At 38.5% G+C, this 19,239-nt stretch overlaps 1 protein-coding gene and 1 pseudogene across 9 annotated transcripts in view; one reads left to right on the forward strand and one right to left on the reverse strand.

Moving 5' to 3' along the window:
* LEKR1 (leucine, glutamate and lysine rich 1) overlaps positions 1–19,239 on the forward strand; it is a 226,126-nt gene that overhangs the window by 162,274 nt on the left and 44,613 nt on the right. For all 9 annotated transcript variants that reach the window (XM_050779849.1, XM_050779854.1, XM_050779855.1 and 6 more), the window contains 2 exons: positions 11,160–11,237; positions 11,581–11,784. In XM_050779849.1, coding sequence (XP_050635806.1) covers positions 11,160–11,237; positions 11,581–11,784 — 282 coding nt within the window. The remainder of the gene's footprint in view (positions 1–11,159; positions 11,238–11,580; positions 11,785–19,239) is intronic.
* LOC126947677 (death domain-containing protein CRADD-like) lies at positions 6,340–8,265 on the reverse strand (annotated as a pseudogene).

A 19,239-nucleotide genomic window follows, 5' to 3' on the forward strand; every position in this document is an offset into this window, starting at 1 on the left:
GCTGGGAATAGGAATGTTCATCACCTGTAAGTTAAGATAATTCTTGGTGTTGTTTAAAGATTTTTAAATATTTGGATATACGGTTTGTGAATTTTGAGAATAAGAGGAAGAAGCAGTTTATAAATGGGTGAAATTGGGGTTCTTTTTCCAAGAGTGTTTTCCCCAAGATTTTTAAGAAAATATTTTCCAAAGTTTAAAAGACTATTGCTATGTATTTAAAAATAGAGATTTTATCAGAATGCTTTGGGCTACAAGTAACAGAGGTAGGATAATGCCAGTTTTAGTTGATAAGAGTATCAGCAATATCCCCAAGGATCTTGATGTTCTTTCTGTCTCCATCCTGCTGCCCTCAGCACTGGCTTCAACCCAAAGCTAAGTCAGGTCCCTATAATCACAAGATGGCTGCAGTTCCTCCACCCTAGAGGCCTTATTTGGATATGGTGCCTGCAGGCAGGAAGGGACTGGTTTTCTGGTGTCTTTTTGGAAGTGAGAAAAAAGAATTATCAGATGCCACCAAACAGCATTCTCCTTATATTTCCTTGACTAGAACCCTTTACATACGCTCTCCTAAGTGAATCACTGGCAAGGGAACAGGGCTGCTACAATTACTTTAGACTAAGCAAGATTTATTCTTAGAACAAATAATAATTGGGACTCTGATGGCCAGGAAAAAAGCTATAGTGAATGTTCAGAAGGTAACCAGTAGTGTTTGCTAAAGAGGTAGAGCATTAATGATGCTCTGAGAGCTCGAAATTTTCTATACATTTTATTTTTAAGTACTATAATATCTAGATTAAGAGGATGCCTCCCTGAAATAATGAAAAATATGAAGACTATAAAATCTAGTTCTATTGCTTTTATGCACATATGGATATAAAATATACTTTTATTACTTTCATATATATACATATATATAAAATATATATATATTTATTACTTTCATATATATATATATACACACACACATACACACACATGCACACACACATAGATGGAAGACCTAGAGACAGGGAGCATAGAGAAAGGTCTCCAGCACTTGGAGCCATTTAAGTGGCTCTATCTTTCCTAATTTGCATTTCTAAAAATGGGCATTATGTCCATTTTTTAATTTTTAAGAAGGTTTTATATGTGTAGGAAACATCGGTTTTACAAACTGATAAAAAACATCATCAGCATTTCTGCAATTATACAGTAACTTCCAGGATAAAGATAGATAAGTAAGGCTTAAAAGAAAGACTGTATTTATGGTGAGAAATTTTTAGGAATTCCTGAAAGATAATACATAGAAAGGATAGTAAAGGGTCTATATCTTTACTACAGAAAGGATAGTAGAAAGGGTCAACTCTATTGAGGAATAACCCAGACGAAGAGCAATTGAGTGGTGATGCTGGTGGGCGTGGGATAGACAGGACCTTCCTCAGAATTAATTAAAACACAGAGAAGGGAGTGAGACCTGGTGAATCATTGAAATAGTGGTTTCACACTCCAATCTACATAAGAATCATGGGTAGCTTGCTAAAATTGTGTATTACAGTATGGCCACTCCCACAGACTCAGCCTCAGGACCAGATTTCTGGTTTTACATTTAGGTCTGGGGTGGCTCCAAGTAATCACATTTTTAAAGCACTCCCCACATGATACTGATTCAGGTGGTCCAGTGAAACCCACTCTGAGGAATCGCATATGGAACATTTAAGCCAGCTGGCCCCTCATCAATACCCTATAATCAATCAGCCCTGTGTGAAGCAGCGTTTGCAGAAGCATCTATACTCAGACTAACAAAATGAGTATGTGGACTAGAGTCAAACAGCCTGGCAGCTACTGAATCCCAGGAGAGCCCAGGGTCCCCACAGCCCAAGACAAACCTCCAGTGCCCCCACCAGGTAGCATACCCTGCCCCTTCATCACACCTCTGAAACAACCTAGGGCAAGAATGAACAGCAAAGCAGACAAGCAAACAGAGGATCTTAAGTCTGAGGATTCACACACACCCAAAGATTAGGTGTGTGAGGAAACACCCCCCACCCAAGTTCCCCCGAAAAGTGGCTATAAATTCACACAGAAAATCCTTAACACCCTAGAAAATTGTTAAATAGCAAACAGATGACATTAGAATAAGTATAATTGATAGACTCCAAAGTATGTCCAGGATTGTAACCATAAAAGAGCAGACAGTTATGGCAAGCTATTAGGAATTCAGGAGATTAGAAATATCAGAAAAAGGATCCCATTCATGCTAAAAATGAATACAAATGCACATACACATGCATATGGATTTAAACATTGAATAAATGGTAGGATTGCAACAGTTACCTCTAGAAATGAAAGTGTGGGCTGTGTAGAAACTCTTATTTCACTCTATTACATATTGCTTGAATGCTTTACACTTTAGATATATTTATTTTCATGTATGTGGTAAGAACAAAATTTACTTAAAATGATTTATAATCTGTCACTAAGAATATGTCTAAGAATATGTCTAAGTGGTTATGTAAAATATGTTTTCTGGCCGGTCGTAGTGGCTCACGCCTATAATCTCAACACTTTGGGAGGCTGAGGCAGGTGGATCACCTGAGGTCAGGAGTTCGAGACCAGCCTGACCAATATGGTGAAACTCTGCCTTTACTAAAAATACAAAAATTAGCTGGGCGTGGTGGCAGGTGCCTGTAGTCCCAGCTACTCGGGAGGCTGAGACAGAAGGATTGTTTGAACCCCGGAGGCAGAGGTTGTAGTGAGCCAAGATCACGACATTGCACTGCAGCCTGGGTGGCAGAGCGAGACTCTGTCTCAAAAAAATTTTTTAAAAAAAGGTTTCTAATTTAAGAACCTCTGTAATGTACTTACACTTTAATTCCTTTTTTTTTCTAAGCAAACTAATACAGGACTTACATTTTAATTTCATTAGCAGTCACCTGCTCCTCATTTAACTGATAATTTGAACAATAGTAAACTTTTGACCATCACAAAGTACTAATTTTTAAAGCTCTTACTTGGCCTTTCAACAGCATCTGACAGTTGACCAAACTGTTCTTGGGACAGTCTCTATTATTGAGATATAAATATCAGAGTTCTCCTGATTTTCCTCTCACCTTCCTGTTCACTCATGAAAATTTTTGCCTGGCAAGCAGAAGGTGACCTGGTGGCATTCCAGTGTCAGTGTATTTTTCACATGGTTTTAACTTGAACAGGCTGTGTTTATTTCATTTATTTATTCGATACAAAATGTTTACTGAGAGCCAGGACTATTGTGTGCAGGCAGTAGATATTGGAGTAACAAGATGGGCACGTTTCCATAGATGTACTTTTCAGGCAATGCTAAGTGCCGCAAAAATATAAAATAGGCATAATAGAATGTGAGTAGTGGAGAGGGGTGGTATACTTTTGACGGAGTGGTCAGAATGGCATCCCTGAGCAGATGATCTTTAAGTTAAGATATGAATAACAATCCTGGCTAACACGGTGAAACCCCATCTCTACTAAAAATACAAAAAAATAGCTGGGTGTGGTGGCGCCTGTAGTCCCAGCTACTCCGGAGGCTGAGGCAGGAGAATGGCATGAACCTGGGAGGCAGAGCTTGTAGTGAGCCAGGATTGCACCACTGCACTCCAGCCTGGGAGACACAGCAAGACTACGCCTCAAAAAAAAAAAAAAAAAAGATATGAGTAACAAAAAGGTGCTAGCTGTGATTACATCTGGGAGCAAGGACATCAAGACAAGCCCTACATTTATTGGAAACGTACAAGTTCAAAAAACATGAAGGCCAGTTGTGGTGACAGAATAACAGCTCCCCAAAGAGTTTCATGTCCTAATCCCTGGAATCTATAGGTTCTCTTACATGGCAAAAGGGACTTTGCAAATGTGATTAAGAATTTTGAGGCCAGGTGTAGTGGCTCATACCTGTAATACCAGCATTTTGGGAGGCTGAGGCAGGTGAATCACGTTAGGCCAGCAGTATGACTTAGCCATCATGGTGAAACCCTGTCTTTATTAAAAAGTACAAAAATTAGCTAGGTGTGATGGTGCACACCTGTAATCCCAGCTACTCGGGAAGCTGAGGCACAAGAATCTCTTGAAACCGAGAGGCAAGGAGGCAGAGGCAGTAGTGAGGCAAGATCACACCACTGCACTCCAGCCTGGGCAGCAAAGCAAGATTCTGTGTCAAAAAAAAAAAAAAAAAAAGAATTTTGAGATGGGTAAATTATCCTGGATTATGTGGGCAGCCCTAATGTAATCACAAGGGTCCTTATAAGAGGGAGCAAGAGGGTCAAAGTCATAAAAGCAGATGTGAGGATGAAAGCAGAGGTTGCAGTGATGTGATCTGATGATGGAGGAAGGGGCCACAAGACAAAAAATACAGGTGAGCTCTAGAGGCTAGAACAGGTAAGGAAATGAATTCTCCCGTGGAGCCTTCAGAAGGAACACAACCTAGTGACACCTTGATTTTAGGACTTCTGACCTCCAGAACTGTGAAATAATAAATTTCTATTGCTTTTAAACACTAAGCTTCTGGTCATTTGTTACAGCAGCAATAAGAAATTAAACTGGCCTGTGTTTCCTGAAGAGTTTCTGAGGAGTTTGGATTTATAAGGCGAGCAATGGGAAGCCTGGGGAGAATGCTAAGAGAGTAATCTAATCTGCATTTTAAAAGCTCACTGTGATTGCTACTTCAAGAATGGACTGGAGTAGGAGTAAAAGCGGTATCAGGGAGTCTGGGTGGCAGGCTGTGCATTCATGCAAGTGAGAAGTAATTATGGTTTAGCCTAAGACTGTAGCATGGAGATGGAGAGAAATATTTGTCAGAGGTCAATCAGATTTACTGATAGAGAAAATGTGACTGGGAAGCAAGGAGACTGGAAGTGAAAGAAAGAATAAAGATGGGCTTGAGCCTTTTTTCATCAGGGGAGACAGTTGAGAGGCAGCAAAGTGCAGTGACTGAGAGTTCACACTCCAGGTCCAGACTGCTGGGGTTCAAATCCCAGTACTACAACTTAGTAGTTATGTCAACTTGGGCAAGTTTCTTTTCTCTTTGGTCTCAGTTCCCTAAATCGTAAAATGGGAATAAGGGCTTATTTGAGGAGTGCACAAGATACATAATGTGTTATTTATTACTCTCATCATTGTGTTTGTTCCATTTATTGAAGTGGGAAATTCTGTGAAATAAACAGATATAGGAAGTGGAGGAATCAAAAACAATGCTTTTGATTTGTTAGAGCTAAGATGCCTTTGAGACTGCAAAGTGGAAATACCAAGGAGTTAGTTTAAGAATGGCTGTTTCATATAAGCGAGTGGAGTGGCATATAACATCACCTTTCAAAGTGGGGGGAAATAGGCAGTTATTTTATTTTATTTTATTTTATTGGCAGGAGCAGCAGGGACCTTTCTGAAGGTTTACTCATAGCAATTGAAGAGAAAGGATTACCACTATTTGGTAATCCTAAAAGAAGGAATGCAATGCTTAAAGAGATGTAGGCATTCTTTCTATTCCATCCAATTTCTCCGTCCTAATGAAGGTGAAGATAACAATTGAGTAATGAAGGGTAGACCATAGAAAGACTGGCTTAACTGGTGTGGGGCAGGGGAAGGGATCATGCTGAGGGGACTTCCTGGGATGGTAGGTGGCTTTTAAAAAATTGCAGCCCAAATTTATTATCTACATAGTAAAATAACCGCTAAAAGGAGTTCTTCTGTCCCTGCTTCTAGATTTGGAAAAGTGTACATAACAGTCTGAACATACAGTGAAAGTTGTGGTGGGGCTGCTGAATCTCAAAGGGATTTGTAAAAGAAACATTTTTGTTTGATTTCAAAGCAAATGTGTAAAACTTGGAAAATGCAAGGATATAAAAAAAGTCACAGTTACATTTTGATTTATTTTCTAGTCCATTTTCCTTTTTTAAGTAATTTACATTTTATTTTCTTATCATTATGAATAGTAAAGTTCACAGTTCAGTTCCCAGGCAACATAAAAGTGAATGTTTTACGTATAAGACACCTGCATGTAATGTGATAACATGGGGCTTTGGCGTTTTTTTTGTTTTGGGGGGTTTTTGGAGCCACTATGATTTACTAGACTATTAAAAGGCCATCACACAATTTAAAACTATGCAGTCATAACAAGGCAATCTTCAGGCAATTAAAAACAACGAATTGTTGAACCAATCTGGGAGATCTACTGAGTAATCTGGCCTTTCAAGTAATGTCAAGTGGAAACCCTGTTTTCTCTTTCCATCTGAGGATCATTAAAAAGTAAACCAAACCAAAAACCACCTGTTCTGACTGAAAGTCAGGATTCAGGCCATGTGACTTGGAGGCATACTCTTCAGCTGGTTGGCAGAGGCACTATCACTGCAACATGTGCAGGAGCACCAAGAGGTCTACCTCCATGCCTGCGGCCCATTGTGCAAGCTCTGGAAAGTTGCCTGCTTCCCAAAGCGCTGCCGCCAACAGACAAAGGCCTCCACCACCTGCAAGTGCACATTGTGGAGATGGTTGGCCTTACAGCGGTAGATATCTGTCTGGAACAGTACTAAAGACAGCACCATGGGCTTCCACTTAGGGCCCAGCCTCTGGGCCAGCTGATTAATCTGCCAGTTTGATGGGGAGCTGATGATGTGCGAGGGGATCCCAGTCATCGTGTCATCTGCAGGCAGCTCAGTCATGGCTTTTTCCCTTGTTTTCTCCAGCTTCTCCCTTACCCACGAAAATTCCTGTAGGAAATCTAGGGAAGTATCAAATGCTTTAGGACCCCTGGAAAGTAGGCTATCCAGCAGTAGTATTTTCTTGAAGCTTGTGGCTTGATCTTTAATTTCTTGGACGTGGTTTTCTGTCAAGATTCCTTCCTGGTAAAGGTACTGGAGAACCAGTCCCTCCACCAATGCCTCTGCACCCAGCTGCAGGCAAAGTCAGCAAAACACTTGTTTGTGGCCTCAGTCTACAATGATGTATCTTTGAGGGGAAGGGAACTCTAGTCCATTTTTCTAAGTAGTATGCATTTTTAACATAATTGGGAATATACTTTATGCACTGTTTTGGTTTGTTTTTGTTTTTGTTTTTGTTTTTTTTTGAGATGGAGTCTCACATTGTCGCCCAGGCTGGCGTGCAATGGCGCGATCTCGGCTCACTGCAACCTCCGCCTCCTGGGTTGACTCAATTCTCCTGCCTCAGCCTCCTCAGTAGCTGAGATTACAGGTGCACACCACCACGCCCGGCTAATTTTTTGTATTTTTAGTAGAGACAGAGTTTCACTGTGTTGGCCATGTTGGTCTTGACCTTATGATCCGCCCATCTCGGCTCCCAAAGTGCTGGGATTACAGGCGTGAGCCACCGCACCCGGCCCCTTTACTGTTTTGCGAACTTTTTGCGTGGCGATATATCCTGGACATTTTTCCATGTCATTACTTTATACATTTATGGAAAATTGTTAAATGGCTACATAATATTCCAATCTATGGATGAACCATAACTTATTAACATCTTGTTTTTAGAGCGTTCAAGTTTTTTATTTGTATAAGTAAGGCACTTGGAAAATTCATGTAGCCAAATCTGTTAACACACAGTTATTTCTTTAGTGTAATTTTTGCTAGAATCAAACTTGAATATTTTTAAGGCTTTTAATGCATAATAACTCATTGTCCTCCAACAAGCCTATACAGATATGTAATCTCAACAGTGTTTGTAAATACTCATTTCTCTGCTTCCTGGACAATACTGGGTATTATAACTTTTAAAATTAATAAAATTTGTACCTCTGCATTTCTAGCTCCTTGTATTCTTTTCTTTGTGACTCACCTGAGCCTTTGCCCATTTTTCTAACTGTATGTTAATATTTTTCTATTTCTTCTTGTCTAATGTTTTATTTGGAAATAACTTCAAACTTACCAAAAGTTGTAAAAATAATAATAGTTCAAAGAGCACCCAGATAGTCTTTACCTATTTTCACCTAGTGTTAACATTTTAAGTCATTTACTTTCTCTCTCTCTCCCTCTTTACTCTCCTTCTCTTCCTCCCTCTCCCTCTCTCTCTGCACACACACAGACACACACACACACACACACTCTTTTTTTTTTCCTGAACCATTTTGAGGATAAGTTACATGCAACATAGCCCTTTACCTCTAGATACTTCAGCCTACCTAATCAGTGTCATAAATTTACATACAATACTTTAATCTACCATTCTTACTTCAATTTTGTCAGTTGACCTCATAACATCTTTTATAGCATTTTCTCTTCTAGTACAGGATCCAATCTGGAGTTCATCTACTCGCATATCTCTTTAGCCTCCTTTAGTCTAGAATATTTCCACATTTTGTCTTTGTCTTTTAGTGACACTGAATTTTTATGAATGCAGAACCCCTCACACTTTTTAAAAATAAGAAATTCTTCATTTTGTATTGGTCTGATGTTTTCTCTCTATTAGATTAAGGATGTGTATTCTTAGCCAGAAAACCACATAGAGAGTGATGTGTCGTCAGGGCATCACATCTGGAGGCACATGAAAACCATTTTCCCCTAACTGGTGATGTTAATTTTGATCACCTGATCAAGATGTTGCTCAATTTTTCTGCATAATTACTGGGGGTTTTGTTCTCTTTCAATTAATAAGAAGTCTAGAAGAGACACTTTAAATGCATGTAAATATACTGCTTTTCACGAAAATTTATCCTTAGATATAGCATCTGTTAATGATTTTTGCCTGATCTCAGTTTTACTATAGTGATTGCTAAATGGTGACTTTTTAAGATTCCAGATCATGCTCCCTTTTATTAATTAGGCCTTAGCATTCTACTGTAAGCAAGATCCTACCTTCGTCTATTTATTTATTGTACAGATTCATCAATTCCTGTCTTTTAATGGCTTATAATTTATTACTGTACTGAATTATTGTGGTGCTCAGATTGTCCTAGGCTTAGTAAGTAGAAGCCCCTTCAAACTGGCTCTTCTGACATTAGAATATTATCTCATCATCTTTTGTAAACACTTTGTTACTTTCTGGCATCACAAGATATTTCAGATATACTTACTTTGCCCCAGCCTTGAAATCAGTTATTTCTATGAGTAGTCCTGGTTCCTCTAATAGGGAATGTTGATAGAAGCCCGTATCTGGGTTCTGAATGTGCTCATGTGCTACTTGATTGTAGTGATGGCTCATGGGCATATACATATGTTAAACATATCAAATTATACACTTTAAAGATGTGCAGTGTGTTATACGTCAATACAATACCTTAATAGAGACATTTTTACAAAAACAGGGTAGTGGCAGAGAACTTTTTTTTTTTTTTTTTTTTTGAGACAGAGTCTTGCTCTGTCAGTCACCCAGGCTGGAGTGCAATGGCGCAATCTCGGCTCACTGCAAGCTCTGCCTCCCGGGTTCATGCCCTTCTCCTGCCTTAGTCTCCTGAGTAGCTGGGAGTACAGGCGCCCACCAACAAGCCTGGCTAATTTTTTGTATTTTTAGTGGAGATGGGGTTTCACCGTGTTAGCCAGGATGGTCTCGATCTCCTGACCTCGTGATCCACCCGCTTCAGCCTCCCAAAGTGCTGGGATTACAGGCGTGAGCCACCGCGCCTGGCCGGCAGAGAACATTTTTAATGGCTTTAAAATAAAAACAAAGTTAAAATATAGTGTTCGGAGATAAAACTTAGATAATAAAGCTCTAAGGAAAATCAGTGATTACAATATTATTCATGAGAATGGTTACTTATAGGGAGCGGGGAGTTGGCTATGATTGGAACCAGGGACATAAAGGACTTTTAGAGTAGCTGGTAAGGTTTTATTTTTTAACCTGAATGGTAATCACCAGAGTATTGTTCTTATAATAATTTGTTATATTATATAATTGTTTTATGTACTTTTCTGTATCTTACAATTTTGTTATATTTTACAATAAAGAAGTTTAAAAATAAATGAATATTGTGCATGTTCACGATGATTTTTACATTATTACTAGAAGTTAAAGTCATTCTGCAAGGAGGGCATTGATAATCTTACATATTTCATTGTGTAATTTACAAGCTATTTTAAGATGCATTCAGATTGTGACTTAACTAGTTAATGAGTAGTCTGAATACGTTTAAATTGGATATTAAATTTTTAATATATTAACCTTTTGAATATTGTTACAAAACCCAATCATATAAGATCAAGGCAAAGGTTTCTTTCAGTTTTAGATCTTTCATTTGGTTCTTTTTAATGGTTTTTATTTCCCTGCTGAGATTTCTCATCTTTTTATTAATTAGAATAGATTTTCCTTTATGTCTTTGAGCAGAGTTAATAATTCCTCCTCAAAAATCTTTGTCTGCTCATTTCAATATATGGATCATCTCAGAGTCAGTTCCTATTAACTGTCTTTCTCTTTAGAATGAGTCACACTTTTCTGAATACTTTTTTACTATGTTCTGGACATTGTGAATGTTATGTTATGGAGAGTCTGGATTCTGCTATATTTCTCCAAAAAATATTGTCATCGTTGTTATTGTTGATAGTGTTGGAGTGGTGTTGCTTCACCTCAAATGGCAATCTCTGTCCAGGATAACAGCTCAATCTCAGTTCAGGTCTGTTTCTTTAACTAGGCTGCTTGGAATCTGCTTAATACATGTGTAGTTCAGGGGCAGAATTTATATGGAGTATTTGGAACTCTCTTTCTCTGGCTCTCCCCTTTTCAGCATTCTTTCTTTACTTTCCAACAGCTGTGGTTGCCCCAAATACCATGCCCTCTGGTTCTATGAGCCAGAAAGACTGAAGATTTCTATTTAGTTCCCCTGCAGTGTGCTGACTGGGGGCTGCCTTCAGGCTTAAAATTATTTTTAATAACCCAACCCCATGCTGTCACCTCATTCCAAGTGTCAACTTTTCTCCAGAATCTCCCTGCTTTTGGTCATTTTCCAATACCTTCACATAGGTATTTTGGTGTTTCGGTTTTGTTTATTTGTTTTTGTTTTTTAATGTTGTGCAGAGTTTATACTTTTTATTTACATGCAAATCAGTCTGACAGAAGCTTTGTTGGCCAGTATAGAAGTGAACTGAATGTTTATTTCTTTAAACAAATAATAATATGAAGATGTTAAAAAATTTCTTCTATTGATGAGTAAAATAATGCTACAGAAAAACACATACTTTATTTTGAAATCATATATTTGAACTTCTTTTGTATTATTTTAGGAATAAATCTAATGAAGCTGATGACTGTCAAAGAGAACTTAGAAAACTGAAGTTTGAATCCGTTATTTCTGAGTCACAGTATGCATTACCAATTTTTAAATTTATATTTTAATAATTGAACTTAAAACTGTATTTAAGTAATGTTTTATTTTAAAAGACACTTATTTTTTATTTTCTTATTATTTACATATACAATACCTAATTCAAGCTTATATTGTCTTGCAGTTGGTTATTGCTGTTGCCACTGCCTAGATGGGAAAATTTTAACATTATAGAACCATTCTTTTTTTTTAACATTTTTAATTTTTTAAAGTCACAGTTATAATCTATAATTTCAAATGAGCTCTTAATACATCTTTGATAAATATAAAATGTAGTATATAAAGCATGTTGGTGGGGTTTTTTTCCTATTTCTTTTTAGGCATACTATGCTGCTTAAGGAAAAAGAAGACTCTTTAATGACTTGTCAACAAATATATAGAGCATTACAGGAAGAGCTGACTGCAAAAGAAAAACAAGAAGAAGACATAAAGAGAAGAATTAACCTTGCTGAAAATGAACTGGAGATAACCAAAACTCTTTTGAATCAGACAAGGGAAGAGGTTTTAACCCTGAAAAATGAAAGGTGCAGTTAACAATAATTTCTTACAAAAACATTTTTGTTTAAGTTAGTATTCCATATATATTTGAGACATCAGTGTCCGACATATTATAATAGTGAAATCACAGGAATAAATATATATTTCTCCTACGAGGTCATTGCATCCCACTACCTCATTTTACAAGTGATTAGACTGAAGCTCCAGTTGGTTACGTGACTTGGTAAAGTTGCAGTTGGTGAAGGTAGAGAATGAAGCCCAAATTGCATTTGGTGTCAAATTTTTATTGAAAAAAAAATCAGACCATGTGTGATACTTATACTACTAAATTTCACCTGGGTCAGTGATTGGTAGATTCTATCATTTTTCCAACAGAAACAACTTTTTATATCACTTTTTCCTTTAATTGGCTCCTACTTTTCTTCTCTCCTCCTTGTCTGTCAGCACATCTTGTTGGAGGATATGGCACAAGCAAAGATTCCTCCTTAGCTGGTATCGAGGATACTAAGAAGCACATTGGTCCAGGCTTCCAAGATACTTTTGTTTACTTAATTTGTCTTTGAATTAACCTTATCTTTAATTAATATTTCAACCTTGCTTTCTTTCTTTTTGTTTTCATTTCCCTGCTATGTCTTTGCTCATTCTTTCTGAATCCTTTTGTTTTAAATTTATATCTGATATATAGCACAAATCTTGGGGTTTTTTTGTTTGTTTATTTCACTGATTTAAAAATCTGGGTTTCTTTAGGAGATTATTTCATTTACATTTACTGATATAATTATTATATTCGCTAAGAACACAAGTTTCATAAGGGCAGGAATTTTTGTTTTGTATCATTTTCTGTGCGCAGAAGGCACATGATAGGTTGTTTTTCATCCTTCCTATCATTTTTATATTTGTTTATATTTTATTTTATGAATATAATTTAGAAGAGTTACAGTCTTTTTTTTATTTCCTCTTTGCAAACCTATTTGCTGAGTCTGGGGAGTGGGGCCAGAGGAGTGGGCAGCAGTTATCTTAGAATTAGACTTTTTTGTCTCAGAACTCTTTCTTGCCAACATTGTTCCCTGGGCATCATATCTGTTTCTACACCAGGCAAGAAGGAAGTCTGTGTAGTTCATAGGGAAAAATGCTTATCTCTCATCCTTCCTGGGATGATTTTATAATTACTTATATTCTATTGAATAAGATTAGCAACTGCAGAGCTGATATCCCCGCACCATTTATTCTTTACCCTTCAACACCAAAAGTGTACTTTCTACTTACATGACTATTCCACCCCACCTCCTCTGCCATTTATTAGAAGCTGCAATTTTATAACAATGAAATGTATAAGAGCCAGGCTTATTAATAAAAAAGGAGTGATAGTTGAAAGATTGAGCATGTGTAAGCAGAGATAAAATCTATATATGCTAACGTATATAGTCAGAAAGATTAAAATCAGTTATATATTCCATACAAAAGACACACATCATACATCTTTGAAAAGACACCATGGAATAAATAAAAATTTTCAAAGTATTTGGTTTAGAACTTTGGTTATCTGAGCAATTCCTATATTACCTAGAATATCATATTTCCAATGATACCAGATTAATTAGGCTTAATTGTTTAGTCAGATGAATGCTGTCTCCTTCACTGAAGTCATTGGGAAGAACCTGTCTTTGTCTAATTGTTTCTGGAACTCTTCTCCAAGGACTGGCTTAAGCACACATTATAGACTCTTGTCAGTATGACAGATCTTTACCTGTTAGGAATACCTTTGCTATTTGAAACAGTCTCAGATAGGTCCAGTGAAAATAAGTCCAGTGAATATGATGGGAAATCAATCTGGGAAATACTATTGGGGATCAAAAATGAGGTAAATTTTTCCCTTTTTTCTATGCTTAATAAATTATCTCTGACTACAGTTTGAAGAAGGGAGTTTTATGAATGCTTTAAGGATTAGTGACCTCAGTAGAATATATATAGAGCTTTGTTGGGGAATTGCTTTGAAATAGCATACACTTGGATGTGTATGTTTTGCCATGTTTTTAAAAAAAATTATGATTACAATCTTACGCTCTAAGTGTTGAGTGAGAAGGACAGTTTCTATCAGCTTTCAGATAATAGTGATATCACTGAACTACTATTCTTCTTCTTTTCCTTTCTTTTTTTTTTCTTGTATTATTGCCCTTGTACTTTCTTTATTCTCTCTGCTTTAGTATATCCAGAATATACATTTACTTAGTAATTGGTGACACTAAGTTTACAGACATGATGTCTGTCACATAATAAAAATTAAAATGACAGGCACAGTGGCTCACACCTGTAAGCCCAGCATTTTGGAAGGCCAAGGCAGGCAGATCACTTGAGGCCAGCAGTTTAAGACTAGCCTGGCCAACATGGTGAAACCCCATCTCTACCAAAACATCAAAATTAGCTGGGCATGGTGGCTCATGCCTATAATCCCAGCTACTCAGGAGGCTGAGGCACAAGAATCGCTTGAACCCGGGAGGCAAAGATTGCAGTCAGCTAAGATCATGCCACTGTCCAGCCTGGGCAACAGAGTGAGACTCTGTCTCAAAATAAATAAATAAAATTTTTAAAAATGTCCTTGTAGACCAGTAGGTTATCATGTAATCATAGGATTACTCCTAAACATAAGCTTTACCTTTTTAGTTTTTCTAGGCTACTTTCATATTTTGCTGCCTTGTCCTCTAACTGCCCAGAGCCTGCCACACACATCCATTCAACAAATATTTGTCAAGTGAGTGAATAAATGAATGGATTGCTTTGGGTAATTCAGCTAGTACCCTGGGTACATAGTACCCAGCTTATATACCCTGGGTACATAGTACGTAGCTTATATTTTAAGGGTGGAGACAAACAGTAAAACAAAAAATGTGGAAAACTGACTAGAATAATTATAAATTGTGATAATGGCTATGAAGTAGTAGAAATTGATAGAAGGAGTGAGTGCTTTGGCCAGGGTGGTCGTAAAAGTGACTTCCAAGATGATACTCTGCCCCTTTGCTAAAGGAAGACAAGTGGAAGTTACCAGGCTAAGAGCCAGGGAGGAACTTTACAAGCAAAGGACAAGCTTGGTGAGTTCTGGGAAAGGACAGCAGGGTAGCGTGGCTGGTGGCAGAGTAAGTGTGAGTGAGGCAGGCAAGGTCACATCATGCAGGGTCTTGCAGGCCTTTGGGAGTTTGGGTGCTGTTCTCAGTGCAATGAAGACAAACCATTGAAGGGATTTAAGCAGAAGAGTGACACTGTAGAAAGATCATTCTCGATGCTGGATGGAGAAGGTATTGGTAATGGGAGCAAGTCAGGACATTTACTCTTTTGATAAAGAATTATATAGGTAGTGAAGCCTAAGAGATATGAGAAATATGAGAATCTCCAGCTCCTACCCCTGTCAGTTTCTGTTGGGTTAAGTGTCTATGTCAAGTGGGTAGTAGTAAAATAGCCAGGGCTTACACTATGGTGAGCCTCAGGGTTAAAAAGATATTCTGGGCCGGGCTTGGTGGCTCACGCCTGTGATTCCAGCACTCTGGGAGGCTGAGGTGGGTGGATCACCTGAGGTCAGTGGTTCGCGAACAGGCTGGCCAACATAGTGAAACACTGTCTCTTCTAAAAATACAAAAATTAGCCAGGCGTGGTGGCGGGTGCCTGTATTCCCAGATACTTGGGAGGCTGAGGCAGGAGAATCATTTGAACCTGGGAGGCGGAGGTTGCAGTGAGCCGAGACCGCACCATTGCACTCCAGCCTGGGCAAAAAGATCAAAACTCCGTCTCAAAAAAAAAAAAGATATTCTGAAGAACAAATGAACTTTGGAAGCTTTTGACATTACTGTCCAAATTTGTCTTGAAACAGTGGTCTTTTGGCTCCAGGGCAACCTGTTATTTGGTCTCTTTTCTAGCTCTGTTTTTGTTCTTTCCCCTTCCCTCCTGTGATCACCTGATAGCAGACATTCCTTAAAATTCACACTTGAACTTGACTTTCCTCTTTCCACTTTTTTCCTTTAGTAAACTGACCCTGTCTCAGCTTAGCAAGTTTGCTCTTGAAGCTTTGATTTGAAGCATCAATGGGACTTTTAAATAAAAAATTTCCTTAAGCAGTTGGAGGTGTGAATGTCCCTCCAAAAGAAGCAACTGGGCTCAGGAAACACTTTTAATATAGAGATGCTTGATAATACCATAGGAGATTCTGGTTCAGTAGGTCTGGGTAGTGCCTAGGAATCTGCTACTTGGTAAAGTACCAAACCACTGCTACGGAAGTATTACAACCAACCAGGCCACCAGATGTACTTACCAAAGGCCAGAGCTCAATTCACTCCCACTGACTGTGTGTGCTTTCATAAATCCAAGCAGTGTCAGATACACACCACCCTTCCTTCCTGACCCCTCAGGAGAGCAGAGCCCTTGCTGAGGTCACAAATTGTGCAGTTTAGAAGCTATGTAGTTTCAGAAGAGGAGGAAAAGATATAAAAAGCCAGAGGTGACCCTAGAAAAAAACTAGCAGAACTTCTGAATTTGGAGAGATAAGGGAGTTTAGTAACTAGGAAATAGTTCATTGATTAGTACAAATCTATCTATTTGGGCATTGCTTTCTTCCCCACACTCAGCTGAGGAAGTGCTAGGTAGAGAAGAATCTTCAATGAAAGGAAAAGAAGTAGGTCTTCTCAGATCATGGGATTCTGCAGGTGGAGACAGTCTGGCCAGCTTGGTGACAGACACATTGGGACTGATGAGAGGGGTTTCCTTTATGGATGGAGAAGAATGCAGCAAGTCATAAGGATGATGCCAGAGAAAAGTATGGCCATTTTTTAACTTCTTGAAAAGACAGCCCTCAGCTCCCATCCTACTGGGATACAAGGTCTCTGTGGCCAAGGCCAGAACTCTGCCCAGAACTGTGAATGTGCAACACTCCTTCAGGCATATTGTGGGTTAAAAAGGGTTCTGTGGGCTGATGGGGGCACCTAATTCCATCCTTAGGGAAAACTACTTATATAGTTAAAAATGTCCTAAATTCTCTATAACAAATGTACAAATATATTTTATGAGGACATATGTGTTTAAGCTTGAAGACTGCCTACATATAGCACTTGGAGAAATTCGCTTACGCACTACCATGTGGCCTACAACCATACAGCCGGAACACACACTGTTTATAATAGCTCTCATACCCTTTGCATTCTTAGATGCTGTATTATCTTTATCTTGGTAAACTCCAAGAAAAAATACAGAAAAAGACTTACTGTGATCAATTTGCCCATAACATGATGGGAATAATGAAGAGTGTTGTTTGAGGAAAAGCTTAGTCATAATAAAAGTTAGGTGCAAGTTGCTTATGTGTAAATTATTCTGAGATATAAATAATATACATCTGCATCTGTTTGGCAGTCTCTCTACTTATGTATTTTAAATGCAGTTTACTAAATTTCCCCCATTTTCCCATAAAGCATAATTTTTAGGCTACAGGGAAGGATTTTATCCACTTCCTTCACCCCCACCTGCATTTCATTAACTTCTCTTTTGGCCTCTCCTCTCTCCATCATTTTCTTTGTAGTCAAAAGCTATGAACCCTCACTGATACAGTTTGGCTGTGTCCCCACCCAAATTTCATCTTGAATTGTAGTTCCCATAATCCCCATGTGTCATGGGAGGGACCCAGTGTGGGTGATTGAATCATAGGAGCAGTTTCCCCCATGCTGTTCTCGTGATAGTGAGTGAGTTCTCACGGGATCTGATGGTTTTATAAGGGGCTTTTTCCCCTTTGCTCGGCACTCACTCCATCCTGCCGCCCTGTGAAGATGGTGTCTGCTTCTCCTTTGCCTTCCTCCATGATTGTAAGTTTACTGAGGCCTCCCTAGCAATGCGGAACTGTGAGTCAATTAAACCTCTTTCCTTTATAAATTACCCAGTCTCAGGCAGTTCTTTATAGCAACAGGAAAACAGACAGACAATATACTCACTTCAGAAAAGTATCCACAAAACCCAGCACATTATTTCAAGAGGTTCGTAGAGTCTCCTGTTTTCAAATATATGGCAGGACCTCATGATTAAACATACCTGCTTTCTCATTTTCTCTCTATCCCTTCTTCTGTCTCCTCTCTCTTTCCCTCCCTTTTTCTCCCCTCCCCCTTTCCCTTCTCTTTCTCAAGCTCTTTCACCTATCCACAGGTTTCAATGAGGAGCCCTCTAAATGTTTCTGTAGACATTATCTTATCTTGTTTTCAAGGAACCCTGTGCGCAATGCCATGCACCATTTTATGAGGCTCGGTGGAAGGGCTAAGGGGGACAGGAGGCCAGCCTGGGCTCTGCTATCATAGCTACTTGCCAGAGGAAGGGGTTCACTTTTCTTGCATAAGTTTGTCATCCTTACCAAGCCCTGTGTCCATAGGTCTTCCCTCAGACCAAGGGAGCACTTTTTCTAATTCACCAACCCAGAAGAGAAGTCATTTCCAAATTTGCACAAAGGCACTGGCTAGCAACCACACCTGCCTCACTGGTGAAGCAGGTGTCATTTTCCACATTTTGGAGATGAGGGCATTAATGTTAATTTAACTGAGGCTAAATTTCTTGCTCAGGGTCACATCATTGGCAAAGACAGAAATCAAGCTCTGTTGGGTCTGACCTTATAACTCATGTTCTCTTCTCTACCGTTTGCACAATTCCCTCAGTATTTGTCTTGAAGGGCTAAGTTTTGTCATTCTTTCTCAGTGTGACATCTTTCTGAACCATGTTGTAACACTGAGTCTTTAGGAGACTCACAGTCCTGCAAAAAAGCAATGCTCTTTTTGTGTCCCTTCTCCTCTCCTCTCAATTTCTTGTTCACCCCCACCCCCTCAGTATTCTTCTCTTCACTGGATAAATATGAGATGCTGTCTTCTGCTTCCTAGTGCCTTGGTAGAATCAGAAGTAAAGCTATATCTTCAGATGGAAAATAGAATAAAAACAATTCACAGCTACGTTCTAAAAATGTAAACTAAGTGGTTAGTTATTTCATTCAGGCTTGTCATATTTTCATAAATTCTAGAAGCAATGACTAGTGATTAGCTATATCTAGTATTAGATATGAAAAAGGATTAAGAAGTGATGCAAGATAAAGTCCATTCTTAATATAAAAAGAATGGACTTTAGAATTAGGTAAACACAGAGTAAATCCCAACTTGACCACTGTTAAGCTTGGGCAATTAAGGCTTCTTTTCCCTATCTGTAATGTGGACATTTTAATAATAGCTATCTTCTTGAGAATTTTAAAATATTGTGCCTGGTAGGTTGTAGGTACTCAGAAAGTATTAGTTTCCTCTCTTTCATCTTTCATTAGATTGCTAACCCCTTAAAGCACCATGTCGTATTAATTTTTATTCCCTGCACTGGCCATGTAAGATATTCAGTAAATATCTGTTGAATTCATTATTATCTGCTTTACTCCTACAGTTGTAAAGATCAATCCTTGGAGTGATTCCATTTGGATGCTGATATAGTTAGGC

Source organism: Macaca thibetana, chromosome 2, assembly GCF_024542745.1.
Source record: "Macaca thibetana thibetana isolate TM-01 chromosome 2, ASM2454274v1, whole genome shotgun sequence".
In the NCBI taxonomy this organism is placed as follows: Eukaryota; Metazoa; Chordata; class Mammalia; order Primates; family Cercopithecidae; genus Macaca; species Macaca thibetana.